The sequence below is a fragment of the Stegastes partitus genome, unplaced genomic scaffold (assembly GCF_000690725.1).
Source record: "Stegastes partitus isolate 25-593 unplaced genomic scaffold, Stegastes_partitus-1.0.2 Scaffold453, whole genome shotgun sequence".
NCBI lineage: Eukaryota > Metazoa > Chordata > Actinopteri > Pomacentridae > Stegastes > Stegastes partitus.
The window spans coordinates 1-13770 of NW_007578184.1; the positions used below are offsets into that span (position 1 = coordinate 1).

A 13770-nucleotide genomic window follows, 5' to 3' on the forward strand; every position below is an offset into this window, starting at 1 on the left:
GGTTTTCTACCACATGCATTACACTATTTGCACTATATACTACATCCTGATGCGTTTTCAGGAAATTATGCGACGCGACTTTTTTGGCCAAAACTGACATGCTATAGTATTACTTTTTTCACAATTAAACCCAATGATTTATTTTTTGTTAAATACGTTCCTGTGTCGCCAGATTACTGTCTACTGGATGAACAATTTCATATCTAAAATAAATGATTCGTCAGAATTTGCAGATTTTAAAGACAACCTTTGAAAGACTTCATATTGGGTCTTTTTGTTTCAATAACCTAGTGTTTTAGGTTTACCTCCAGTGCGTCCCTCCTCTTCTGGGTCAGGGTGCCCAGGTTGTCCCACTGGTCACAGATGCCCTGGCAGCGGGCGTTGACTGTGGCAGCATCATGGTAGTCCAGCTCACTGGCGGAGTGTTAGAAACCACAGCTATTAGTCATTTCATCCATTCACATGAATATTCAGGTAACTTTACAATGTTGTTCATTTACTTTCTACCTCACTAGAAAAAAAATAACAACCTCAGCAATGTAAGGTCAACTCAGTAAGGATATATTAGGACACAAAAAACTGTCAAAGTTCAGGAAACTGAAATTATTTTTGCAGTGATCACATTTTCCAGAGTCTCTGAACACAGACTAGACTAGAATAGTTTCTGCCATTTCGTGCATTCATGATTTTTACCAATTCCTGCAAGTAAGGGGTCATCTGAGCACATTTGGCTCCTGGAACATAATATGTGCTTTTGAAGTACTGAATGATAAATTACCGGTGGCACACATACATATTCAGCTTTATGGGGCTGATCTGCTCATATACTGTATATAACATCAAAGAGATCAGCTCAAGACTATCTGTGGGGGAAAGAAGCCTTGAGGAGTGGTGAGGAATATGGAAACTGTGAGATCAGAGGTTTCTATGCTTTCATGAATCATCCTTTCATCTTTTTATCACTCTCATTAAAATGCTTTCCACTCATCTGTTGCATCTTTTGTTCTTCACAGTGTTCACAGCTTCATCTGCTCTCAACATATCTCTCTAATCAAGGCCATTAGGACTCAGGAAACACTTCAGTTCAGCCTCTTTCGCAATCAGCCCCTCATCTCGTATAATCTTCATTCTTAATACCTTTTTTTCTCTCACTTTTTTCTCTGCATCTCCCAATGACCTGAACATTTCTTCTAGTTTTCCTAACACACTTCCACAGTTCCCAGTGTCCCCCTCCTGATCCTGGTCTTACTTCAGCTCCTGGGCGATGGCAGCGATCTGCTCCACTCTGTCCTGGTGAGCGGCGAGGTCGCTCTCAAAGGCCTCGTGCTTCCTCATCAGGGCTCTGATCTCCATCAGGGAGGCCGACTCGTAATCCTTCTGGGACAGAAGATCTTCCTTACCTGAAACACACGGATGTCTCGTCAACTGTGGAAACTGTTTAAAATGTTCCTCCTCACGATGACAAGCTTTTAAATGTATGCAGCTCTAGTTTTAGTTCAGCCTCTGATCCTCCTTTTCTAAGACTCATTAAGGCATTTAATTGTCCCAACAAAAGATTCCATAGTCTAACCACATTATTCATCATTATTTGAGCTGATTTTAATAAATATTCTTTGGCATGTTGCCTTAGATTGTGTAAAGTCACCGTTGACTGAGGTGAGATGAGGGAGAACAAGCCACAAGAGGGCAATATTCTTATTTCATCTGGCAGTACTGTCAAAAAATCTAGAAATCCAGTGAGCCACCAGAACACTTTAACCAAGTGCTCAAAGCTGTTACCAGGACTGAAAAAAATGGTGGGTCCACAAACTATACATATTGTACTGCTTACACTTTAAATGTGTGTCCAGACTTGTCTCCTGCAGTTCAGCTTAAAAGTCTCAGATTTTTTTTGTTTTTTACAGAATCTGGTTCGAACAAACGGTTTATTTTTGGCAAATGTTAAAATGACGTGTAAAATAAAGTGATCTTGATAAATATTACAATTTTAAACTTACATTTGGTTAATTTTCTGACCTAACAGCACAGATGAGTGGTTCAAAGACTGTTGAAAAGTTGAATATCTGACTATTCTTTCTGTTTTTAGTTTCTGTTTTCTTGAACATACTTTTCAAACCTGCTGGAAGATTTTTGGGTTTCTGAGGATTACACTGTAGGAGTCTATAGTCCGTCTGATTTGCATTTCTTTGGCAATAAAGCAACTACAGATAATTACAAACCTACACATTCCATGCACATTATGTCTCTTTCATCTATCAAACCTGTCTTTGGTCTTTACCTCCAGTCCAGGACTCGTGCATGGCACACTTCTGCTTGAACTTCTCAGCCAGGTGGTCGAGTCTCTCCAGGCGGCGGATCTCGGTCAGCAGCCACTCCTCGTAGCCCTTCTCCACCTGCTCCAGACCCTTCCAGGCATTAGCAATATCCTGAGGAGAGGGAGACGTTTGACTGTTACTGCATCCTGAGAACAAGAATATTTGTCTGATTTATTAAAACTTGTTTGAGGAAATTAAGTGTTTGAATGATAATGAACTCTAGCAAAGTAGACTGTGAATGATGAAGTGTCTGCCCTCAGAAAATGTGATATCTGTGTACAGTTCACCAGAATTTGAAATAAATTAACAAAGTAAAAGCCTTGAAATATTCTTTTGCAATTAAAATGCAACAGTAAATGCTTTCTGGCAAAAAGTATTACTGAAATGAACATTTTCCAGTTTTATTTTGGAAGTATTTTACAAGCTTTAAGGGATGGAAAACAACAGGAAACCAACAGTAATCGCTCAACTGGTGCTAAAGCGAGAAAACCCACAATGCTGCTGTGCTGCAACACAGTGAGCTATAAATCTGCTCTGCTCACCGACACCATCTTGCCCTCGGAGGGCATGAAGGCGGGCCTGTTGCTGAGCCTCAGCTTGGTCTGCAGGGTGTTGAAGTTGATCTCCAGCTGACATTTCTCCTGCACACGGGGCGGCTTGTGGATGCGACGGTAGTCACGGAAATCCTCCAGCTTCTGCTGCATGGCGCGCATGGTCTGCTCGGCCACGCGGTTCTCCAGCCAGGGGATGGTGCGGCGGATCCACTCGAGCAGCTACAGAAACCAGGGAAAGGGGAAGATTACTCCTAAGATCATTCAAAACATCTGGCTTATGTGGAGTGCATACGTTTGTTTCTTTGCATGGCCTGTCTACTTAGAGGAACTCTTATGCGGATGCAGGTTCATGTTGGTTAACTTGTGTCTGTAAAAACGTCAGTGTGCTCGACTTTGGATTTTAGATTTGAAAGATTTCAGCTGTTCCCATGTCACTCTGTTTCTTTACCATTTCCAAACAACTGTCAAGAAGATAATTATTATTTAAAATGACCAGCAGCAGATGCATTTTACCTTAATGATAGTAAACAGCTGACAGACTGCCTTGATATGTCCAAATCAAAATCATTACTGAAGCAGCTCAATTAATTGCTGATTTATTTGAAGGAATCCTACAAATAAACTCTTGCCTTTACCGTTTAATAATATACAGTCTAAATTTCCCTGTAAGAGATTGTACGCTATATTGCTCTCAGCTGCTCTTTTTAAGTTTCTATGACTGTGAAACTGTGAAAAATCTATTTTTCCTGCAGTGATTTTCGAGCTGTGTCATATGAAGTCAGTAGGAGGACCTGAAAGATTAAAAAAAAAAAAAAAAAAACTGTGAAAAATCTATTTTTCCTGCAGTGATTTTCGAGCTGTGTCATATGAAGTCAGTAGGAGGACCTGAAAGATTAAAAAAAAAAAAAAAAAAAGCAGCAGGTTTAAACTGCGGGAACATTAAAGCGTTGCTGCAGAGGAGGATGTGCAGGACAGACTGAGCGTGGGAGTATTTGATTGCAGCGGTTTCTCACCTCGCTGGCCAGTTTCTCGTACTCCTCCATCAGTTTCTCATTCTCCTGGTTGACGGCCAGCACCTTGCAGATACGGTTGGCAGCTGTCTCAGCCTGAGAGGAGGAGAGTAACAACACTTAATATATGGAAAATATACAACCAGCACTCATGCAGCTCTCACGTCTATTGCTAAGGGTTGCTGTTTTGTCTTGTTGACAGTTATACAGTTAGTTATACTGTAAGCATCAAGGTCTAGTGAGGGAACAGAAATATAACTATAGCATAAAAATAAATCACTATCACACCTGCTCAGCACCGGCGAAGGCGTGGTAGAAGCAGGACACGTAGGTCATGATGGCCTTCTCATCAGGCTTGGGTGTGTTCACGATATCTGAGGGTGGAACAAATGATAAGATCAAAATATTATAAACATCTTTTAAAACAACATCCCTGATCGGGTAAAGCTCACAAGCACCGCTAAGTACATTTATCATTATAGCACATTTGTCCTTTATCCATCCATCCATTATCTATACACCGCTTAATCCTCTCTAGGGTCTTAGGGGACCCTAGGGACTCAGGGCGAAGGCAGGGGACACCTGGACAGGTCACCAGTCTATCACAGGGCTGCACTTAGAGAAAGACAACCAAGCACACTCACATTCACACCTAGGGACAATTTAGAATCACCAATTAACCTCAACATGTTTCTGGACTGTGTGACTGTGTGGGAGGAAGCCGGAGAACCCGGAGAGAACCCACGCTGCACGGGGAGAACATGGAGACTCCACGCAGAAAGATTCCAGTGCCCCCACCGGGACGCGAACTGGTTGCTGCGAGGCAACAGTGCTACCAACTGCACCACCCTGCAGCCCACATTTGTCCTTTATTCTTGTCCATATTGTATTCCATACAGAAGCTTTGTTATTCTGGATGTATTATTTAAAAAATCAATCGCACTCATATTCTTAATTTAAAATGCCATGTTCTTCAATCGGAAATGAAATGACTCACTAAAATGACTGATGCCAGCATAAACTAAGTACCATTATGATTAAGGCTTGTATTGATGAGTCATTTCAGGACATTTGCCTAAAAAACAGCCAAATTTCCGAGGTCAGACCCATCAGCGCCTCAATAGATGCTTTTAAAGTGGTTTCAAAAGCACTTATTTTTTAATGCAGGTGGTTGAATTTCAAGTAAGAAGGACCTCTCGTCCTTGCACCATCTGGCATCGTGTGTTTTACTCCAGTGGAAGTTGTCATTATGTGTCAGCATAAAGAGGGAAGAGGGACAAGTTACTGCGCAGTTTTGTCTTTTTTTTTTACTGCCGTTTCATTTTCATTTGATTTCGTTTGACAGCCTCACCTTCAGCGTCGAGCATCTTGGGGATGTCAAGGAACTTCTCAGCCACCTCGAAGGCAGTGTTCAGGTTACCAATGGGGTCATCCTACAGGCAGACACAATCAGCGTAGATTAGCACAGTTAGCGCCATACTACCTTATGGTGTAAATTTGATGATAACAAAACTATGATCCAGAAATAAAAAAAAAAGGAAACAGAAATGGGATTTGCATGGAGGACCGATGACTCCACAAAAAACTCAAAACAATGTTTCAGTTTTGTGAAGTTTCAGAAGAATTTTCCAACAGTGTGCAGGTCCCATTTCTGTTTCCAAATCCTTTCTAATCCAAACAGAAACAGTGCATGACAAATCAATATTTATTTTACTTGTTCTCGTAGTTTTAAGTGATGAACTAGAGAGTAGCAGCTCTCAACTTGTATCAATGTCTTCAATAATATACTCATACATGGTCTACAAGGCCATGGATTTTGGCAGGCAGGCTATTTATTAGACTATATCATATTTGCTAGATATTGTGTATGACATTAAGTGTTGGAAAGTACCAGATTATGTCATCAATAGGTGGAGAAAAAGCAGTATGTGAGCAATGAACAGTTGCAAGAAGCCTATGAATCATGATTCAGTAGAAAGTCCAAAAACAGACCAGTTCAGCACAGAAAAAAAATAAAAAAGAAGAAGAAGAAGAAGAAATGAGGAAAGGACAGGCCACCTTTCTCAGTTTGGAGTAGTCAATGAGGTCAGGTCTGTGTCTGTGGATGAGGGCACACAAGGCCAGGCCATCCTTCCAACTGAGCCAAGAGAAGAGGAGGCGGAAAAGCAGAGGAGAGCACATGAGTGAGAAGGGAGGAAACGCAGGAACAGTGAAGTAGAGTAAAGACTTTTGTGGAGAGGTGTTGATGAGACAGAGGGATCAGGCAGGTGTCAAAATGTTCAACAGGAGACACACAATGACAAAACATCTTGGAGATAGAAGCGGTAAACTTTACACAGAACAGAAATATGAGCCCAGTGATTGCAGTTCCCTGCTGATGCCACAGTTCGGCATTGCAGACCCACCTGATGTGGAAGTTCTGCACGTTGACGTTCCTGTAGGGGGCAGTCTTCCTCTGGCACCACAGCAGCAGACCCTCCTTAGCAGAGGTCTCTGGAAAAGTTGAGGGAGGAAGATGGTGAGCATTTGAGACGAGACAATTTATTCGAGCATTATTCTTGAATAAGGACGGGAAGCAGAAATAACGCTGAGGACAGCTAAAGTATACAAGAAAGAGTAATGGGGAAAGGAGACGAGCTATGAGTGATACGTCACACTGTTCAAATATTGTAAAGAAACGGCAAAACCGATGCTAAATGTTTAGGATCCAGAGCTGGAATAAAATCTATCTCTCAAACTCATCTGACTGGTCTTTTAAAGATATAATTTCCTGCACTAGTGAAGGGAAGAAGAGGCGTTTATAAGAGGTTAGAACAAGGTCGATGGCAAAGGAAATTAAGCTACGTGACAGCAGAAAATATTGAAGAGCGGGAGCAATAAAAGGAGAGTTAAGGAAGATGACTTGAAGGTAAAAGGGGGCAGAGGCACGAGGAAGGACAAGGTGAGCAAGGTCTCCGTCTTTATAAACAAGAATTTATTGTGAGCTGACCTGCTGACAACACGAAGGTTGGCAAAAATGACATGAGGTGCAACTACAGTTCAGGGAAATTTGTAGGATGAAGGGGATGATGGAAGAAGATTTACTGCACACAAGGATGCAACAAATCACACATGTGGCTGTTATGTGGAACTCTGTGTGAACAAATGTATGAAAACCTTTTTTTCCACTTTGTTGGTGTGTGAGATTGTGATCAACAAAGTCAAAAGTGAACTGTGCTCACATGGTGGTGATTACCATCAGTCTGCTTCATCATGTTTGTCAAAAATCGCCTCAATAATTACTCATCCTCATCTGAACTCACTCTGAAGTTAAACAGAAGAGTCTGACATTTTGGAAAATGCACATATTCACTTCTTTCCCAGGAGTTAAGATGCAAAAACTGATGCGTCATATCTGTCTGTTAAATATGAAGCTGCAGCCTGTTGCTAGTTCGAGCAGCTCGCCTGGCTCTGCAACAAACCCCAAACAGGAGCAACTCAAATACTCAGGAATTTATCTCATCTATTCAATCTGTACAAAAGTGTAAAACTTGTAAAAAGTCGCTATTTTATGTGGCCTTGTGAGCGTCACTGTTCCTTTGAGCGTTTAAGAGTTCTGAGCAGCTACTGCAGAAGTCAATGTCGGCGTATGCAACACGTCCACACACACCTTCCACAGAGATGTCCTGGATGGCGAAACGCAGGATGATGGTCCAGATCATACCAAGAGTCATCTTCACATTACCGTCAACAATTTCTGCAAGAGCAAACACAAACACACGTGTTAGTCGTCACGGCAAGGAATGAGAATAAAGACGACTAAAAGCCTGCGTCTCACTGATGATTCCACGAGGTTACAAGTTCTGTGTTTGCTATTGAAACAAGTTTGTGCCTTTTGAAGCTATTGCTTTTGAGACAAATTGAATTTCAAGGAGGCCTGAAGGCTGAAAATAAATCTTGACTGCGATTGGAGTGAGGAAAATTGAAGTCGCACAAAAAATCCACAAACTGCTTTTGAAGTGCTGCGAACGTTGCACGAGCGAATCTCTCAGCATCACGAACTCTCAGCAGTCTTTACTGAAGAGTATTTACCCCGCTGAGTTGATTCAGCTCAATTTAAGAAGCCAACTTTGGGGAGGTAAGAGGACAAATCTGAGCACAAAAATAAGATTGTTAATGTTCATTTGGTTTTTCTTTTACTGTAATTGTTCTTTGACAGAAACTGTTTTCGGCTTCATGAGCATCTTTTTACTTAAGTGTTCAGTTTGCTGCTGTTCCTCTGTAACTGTGCTAATCTGATTTAATATTAAATATGGTAATGTTGATGCCATCTCAGCTTTTTCTTGTACTCTATCAAAGATTAATCTGACCAGCCAACCTGCACTTACACATGTATAATGTCAAGACAACAACATGGCAGAAAGTTTTCCAATTAACTTACTTGATCAAGAACACAGAAACTTACAGTTAATCTAAATTCATTGTGTTTGTTTCCACCTGGGCGATGTGTGCTTTACTTTCCTGTCACGGCCAACTCATCTGAATTCTCCTGGTGCTGTGAATTTCAGCCATCTGGTGCTCAGAAGTAGGCCAGAGAAATGCAAATACTACAGTATGTGACCTTGGTATATTAATTAAAAGGGGAATAATAGGTAGCAGAGGGACTCGAGTAACAGGAGGGGAGCTGGTAGTCAGAGCAGGACTCTCACCCTCAGCACCAATAGACACCAGCTTGACCCCCTTGCTGCAGATGAAGTCCAGAGCTTTGTTCACGTTGGCGATCTTGTGGAAACGCATCTTGCCTTTGTCGGGTTTGGGCAGCCTCTCGCCTGAAACACAGGAAATGATTTACCAGATTACTCATGTAGTCGATTACCAGCTATTGCTTAAGTTATTAGTCGAGTGAAATGTTGAAACGTTCTCCCTCCAGCTGTTCAAATGCGAGCATCTGCTGATTTTGTCGGTTTAATATCATTCTAAATTGAGTCTTCTGGGTTTTGGGCTTTAGCAGAAAAATGTCCATCATTGTTTTCCATTTCATATACGAAATAAAAAAGTGATGAAGCAAACAAAAAAACTATCTCCAGATTACTTGATAAGGATATAATCTGTATTGAAAACACCAAACATTTAGATTTATATGAAGGTTTACGCAGCTTTTTTTTTAGTCTGGGTCATATTTAGGTTGCAGTATGTACCATGTTTCACCTCCAAATACTGTGGTTTTCCTCTTTCTGTTTTTTTTTTTAAATTAATAAAAGTTAATTCTTATCATCTCTCTAATCTGTGGCACTGGATAGGAAGTATCTCAAATCATGCACGTGAGTAAAATGTTACTATAACTGAGAAAAGATTATGGATAAAATGATGAGGGAAGTATTAAACTGTGGAAAATAACCACAAAGCTGAAAAAAAGAGCTAATGTTTAACAGCTAATGACACCAAAAGCTATTAAATCTGTAATCATTTAGGAGTATGAACTGATCAGCATGCATCTCGTCTTTACAAAGAAGGTGACAGAAAGGAAACAGCAAACCTTTATCTCCTTTAGTACAGATTATTACAGCATATTATCCAGAATGACTCAGGAAACAAACAGCAAATGTGTGTGTGTGTGTGTGTGTGTGTGTGTGTGAGCTCCACCTGATATGACCTCCAGCAGCAGCATGAGTTTGAGGCCATTTCTGAAATCCTCTTCAATGTTCTCAATCTGTGTCCCGGCCTTCCTCAAGTGGGAGTTACACCAAGCTGTGAAGGTCTGAGGGAGAAGCACAGAGAGATACAGAGGTCACTCCGTCACCTTTCCAACGTATACGTTCGCTGAGGCCGAGGGCAACCACACCGTTGCTTTACCTGCTCCACACACACAACTAGAAAAACATCCTTCAACAAACGTCACACACACACACACACACATACATATACGCTCAGCTTGACGTTTCCCTTTTGAGACCAGGGTCAGAACTGCTTAGCAAGGCCTGAACTGTCCTCTTCAATTTGTGACCTTGCTGTGACTCCGGCTGCTGACGGTGAGCGGCTACAGTCACACTTTGACATTTACGTCAGTTTGACAGCCGCTGTTTACTCATAGGTCTTGATCTAGTTGGATCTGACTTTAGATTATTATTGGGTTACTTTATTGTCCTTTTCTAAGTGTAGCTTGTGGCTGTGGCATTTGTCAAATGACATAAAAATTAGATTACACATGTGAAGCGCCGTCTTTTATTTTACAACAGATACTTACTTTAAACACAGCCAGGAGTGTGACATTTGCTAAGTATAGGCTCAGTGACAACCACTTCTTAAGCAGTCAGACACGAGGTGTATCATCAGGTGCAGCAAAATGAGTCTAAGCCAGGAAAAGTACCTCCTAGAAAGTAGCATTTCTGGTCCTAACTCAGTGTTGTGTTGAGCTATTTGCGAGAGCAGGTGCTTTCCAAAGCCAGATACCTCATTTTGGAAACCAAACTCTTCATTAGGTGACGGTGCTGTGCGCAATGGACAGAACCTAGACGGTGATGTAAACGGCTCTCAGCCGCTGAGTGCTTGCTTTTGGCCTGTCTGGAAAACTGCCTAATGGCGCCAGTTGTGCACATAGGGGACAATTCAATTGGTTCCATCAGGCCATTCAATCAATCGCTGAATGGCATTTTGAGAGGCTTTCATGGTGTTTAGCTTAAATGTGAAAATAGGATGTGTGTGTTCAAACCCAGGCGTCTGAGTGTGTACTAGAGCCAAAACTTTGCCAGGGTTTGGAGGACGTGGGGGTGTAGAAGCAGAATAAGTACATGAGCTGAATAACTAACTACAGATGATAGCGTGGGTGGAGTGAGGAGAGAGAGACACTGGGACATAGAAGGAGAGAGATGTATAAATTAGCAATGAAACAGGGTCTGTGCTCAGTAGGTGAGAGCATAAATTTTCCATTAGAACAGAGCGCATTAGATAATCTAGAAATCAAAATGTATACGTCCTTTTACAGTGTGTGGGTGTGTGTTTAAACCTTGCCTAACGGCTGCATCCACACGTGGACAGAGAGGCGAAGCACCAGAGGCAGACAAAGTAAAGTTAATGAAAGAGAAGGAAGAAAAAGAAACTGTTGTATTTGACAAAGAGAGAGAGACAGAAGAAGAGAAACCACACCAGCGGCCGATTTATGTGGTGTCGGAATAATAGCAAAAATAGGTTCCCTGCTGGGAAAATTCACGTCAACGCCCACTCAGGTTGGAACAACTACGAGAAAAGATGGTGAAAATTGTGGCACACGACGTCACAAGTGCCCAAACATGGAGGCCGAAAGTAAATGACTGGTTGATGGTAAGAAACTTTGTCAGTGTCGAGTTATTTATTAGCAGTAGTTCTGATAATAAGTCGGGTACAGCAATGCTTTAGAGCTGTTTAAATGCTATAAGAAATAAAATACAATGCAATCTCTTTGTGGCATCTCTGCTGTTTCCATACTGTGACTAAGAAGCAACATGAACACACCAAAGCTGAAAGAACAAACTCCCAATTAAGGAAATGAAAGACAGAAAATTACTCCGTCTAGTGTAGCTGTGAACTGAATTTATTCATCACTTTCTGACATTTTATAGATGAATGATTACATAAATTGATAATTTTAACGGTTATAGTTGTGAGGTGCTTCAGACAGTTTTTCTGTCATTTGCCTAATTTGGGTGAAAACATCATGAACATAACTAAAGGAAACTGTAAATGTCTTGATTTGGTTTTCTTTTATGAAGACCACCACTGATCCCACTGTGCCCATGCACAATGTATTCTATTGAACAGAAAGTAAGCTGGTGTGAAACTGAGACAAGAAGGCAAATCAATTCATAAATGTCGTATTTCACCTTGTTGACACCAAATTGTGCATCCACCTGTGATAAACCTTCTTTACTTTCTTTTTCTAAATGTTTTTCTGAGGTGAGCATTTTGTTAAATAGTCAATAACAAAGTCAATCATACATTTGTGAAATCATTTGGTATATTAAGAAGGGAGCCACAAAGAAATTCTGTGATAACTTCCAGGGCAGTTATGGTGCTCTTTCCATTATGTAATCCAGTCTTGCCCTCTTCAGTGGAGCATTTAAAGGCCAGTGGCCCACAGTGAAAGTACAGTGAGTAGGAACAATTAACAGGCATTTGCATGAGTGTTTCCATTTTATGCCACTTTATTCCTTAACTCCAGTTTGATTTACATTTAAGAGGGACACGTTTGTTGAACAGCTTTAGTCACCGTGCAGATTAGAGGTTTTATCCAGACAAACCTATAGTTTTGTAAGAATGCTGACAAATGTGGATGCTCTGTTATAGATGTTATTGCACCAGGACTGTATTTACTTCAGCAGACTGTGAAAATGTTTTACTGCTGGCAGTGTTTCATGGAAATATGTTGACTTATATGTTAAATTTCCACAACTTTCAGACAGAAACTACTTTGTCACGGCCTCAAAAACATTATTTAAGTTGATGTTGAAGGTCGAAGAGGAAGAGACAAAGGAGCAGCAAAGTGGAGAAGTGAGAGGAGTGAGAGGAATGCCCAGGCCCGGGTGTAATTTGATGTAAGGGTCTGGAGGGGAGAAGAGGCCGCCTGTCCAACCAGCCAGGGTCCCAGCAGGTGCTTGTCTCCTTTGCCATGCATGACCAAATTTAGACAGACTCCTAATCCAGCACACACAGGCCACCAGGCCAAACCGGAGGAGGCAAGGAGGTGTGTGAAGGAAGGAGGAGGAGGTAGGGAGCTGAAGGAGCTGGGAGGAGGGGGTAAGAGTGGGGGCTAAATTAGGTAGAAGAGGAGGAGGAAAAGGAGGAAAAGTGGAGGGAGGGTGTAGGGCAAGGAGGAGGAGGAGGAGGAGGAGGAGGAGGAGGCAGTGGAGGCTAAATCGGGTTGCCATGGGACACCACTGGACAGCTGAGAAGGCAGGATTCCTGAAGTGAACTGTAAGAGTCCAAGACTGAGGAAGAGAGAGAGAGAGAGGAGAAGGAGACGACGACGACAGGGAGGAAGGAATGGATTTAAGAATATGACGAAATATAAAATAATAACTTGAGAAAGTGCGAGAAAGATGAGAGGGGTGACACCTCGCCTACATCAAAGGAGAGCTGCTGGAAACTAAAGTAGTACTAATTGAAATCAAGGATTCACTTAACCTACTAAAGCTGGAGATACAACCATAATCCCAGATTCATTAAATCCAAAACACTTATCAGCCGAGTGGGATTTAAAAAAAAATAAAAATTAGCTGCCATACCTTTGATACTAAAGCTGTTATTTCTATTCCTCTGCATCTGTAACGCTTTATTATCTCATCCCGTGGGTTTATTGTAATGCTTGTGGTGGTCCACAGAGTCCACCGGCATGAAGTCACCCTCCATCCTGGCATCACCCCCTCCCTCCTCTCCTCCGTCCGTCCACACCTGTCGGTCTGCCTGGCTCAGCTCGGCTGGGGCCTTTTTACAGGTCCTTCTTGTAAAATGAGGTCACGGTAGCCCAGCTGAATGCCTGTCATAACTACGCCCACCCCAAGGGGAATCAGGGCTGCTGACCCTCAATACAGCTGACACGCATATACACACACATGTTCCTATGAAAACACACACTCCTCTTCCCATCTGAACAAGCTCGGAGCACTTAATAATGTCAGCTCGCCCGGCTGTCCATCAAAGAGCTGACGCAACCACAGCGCTGCCTGGAGCCGCCGCCGCCGCCGCCGGCCTCAGAGGGGAAGCCAAGAGCAATATGCATTTTCTAACCAGACGGCTTTAATATCTGGACTTAACATTTCCCCCACCGCCTGCTTTTAAGGAACTTTCTGTCCTTCACTGCTGACAAGAATACACAGAGAGGATCTAGGTGTGGTCACTTATAAACTGACACAGACTTTAAAATGTTAGCATAAAATCATT

At 42.0% G+C, this 13770-nt stretch overlaps 1 protein-coding gene across 1 annotated transcript in view; it reads right to left on the reverse strand.

The window, feature by feature from the left end:
- Window positions 1-305: 305 nt before the first annotated feature.
- Window positions 306-13770, reverse strand: part of actn3b (actinin alpha 3b) — a gene marked incomplete at its 3' end in the record, with an annotated part of 29546 nt that continues 16081 nt past the window's right edge. The window contains exons 2-13 of the mRNA XM_008286404.1: window positions 9502-9616; window positions 8568-8687; window positions 7529-7615; window positions 6285-6372; window positions 5938-6016; window positions 5231-5312; window positions 4168-4253; window positions 3883-3975; window positions 2858-3088; window positions 2279-2426; window positions 1250-1400; window positions 306-414 (exon numbers count right to left, since the gene is read on the reverse strand). Coding sequence (XP_008284626.1) covers window positions 306-414; window positions 1250-1400; window positions 2279-2426; window positions 2858-3088; window positions 3883-3975; window positions 4168-4253; window positions 5231-5312; window positions 5938-6016; window positions 6285-6372; window positions 7529-7615; window positions 8568-8687; window positions 9502-9616 — 1389 coding nt within the window. The remainder of the gene's footprint in view (window positions 415-1249; window positions 1401-2278; window positions 2427-2857; window positions 3089-3882; window positions 3976-4167; window positions 4254-5230; window positions 5313-5937; window positions 6017-6284; window positions 6373-7528; window positions 7616-8567; window positions 8688-9501; window positions 9617-13770) is intronic.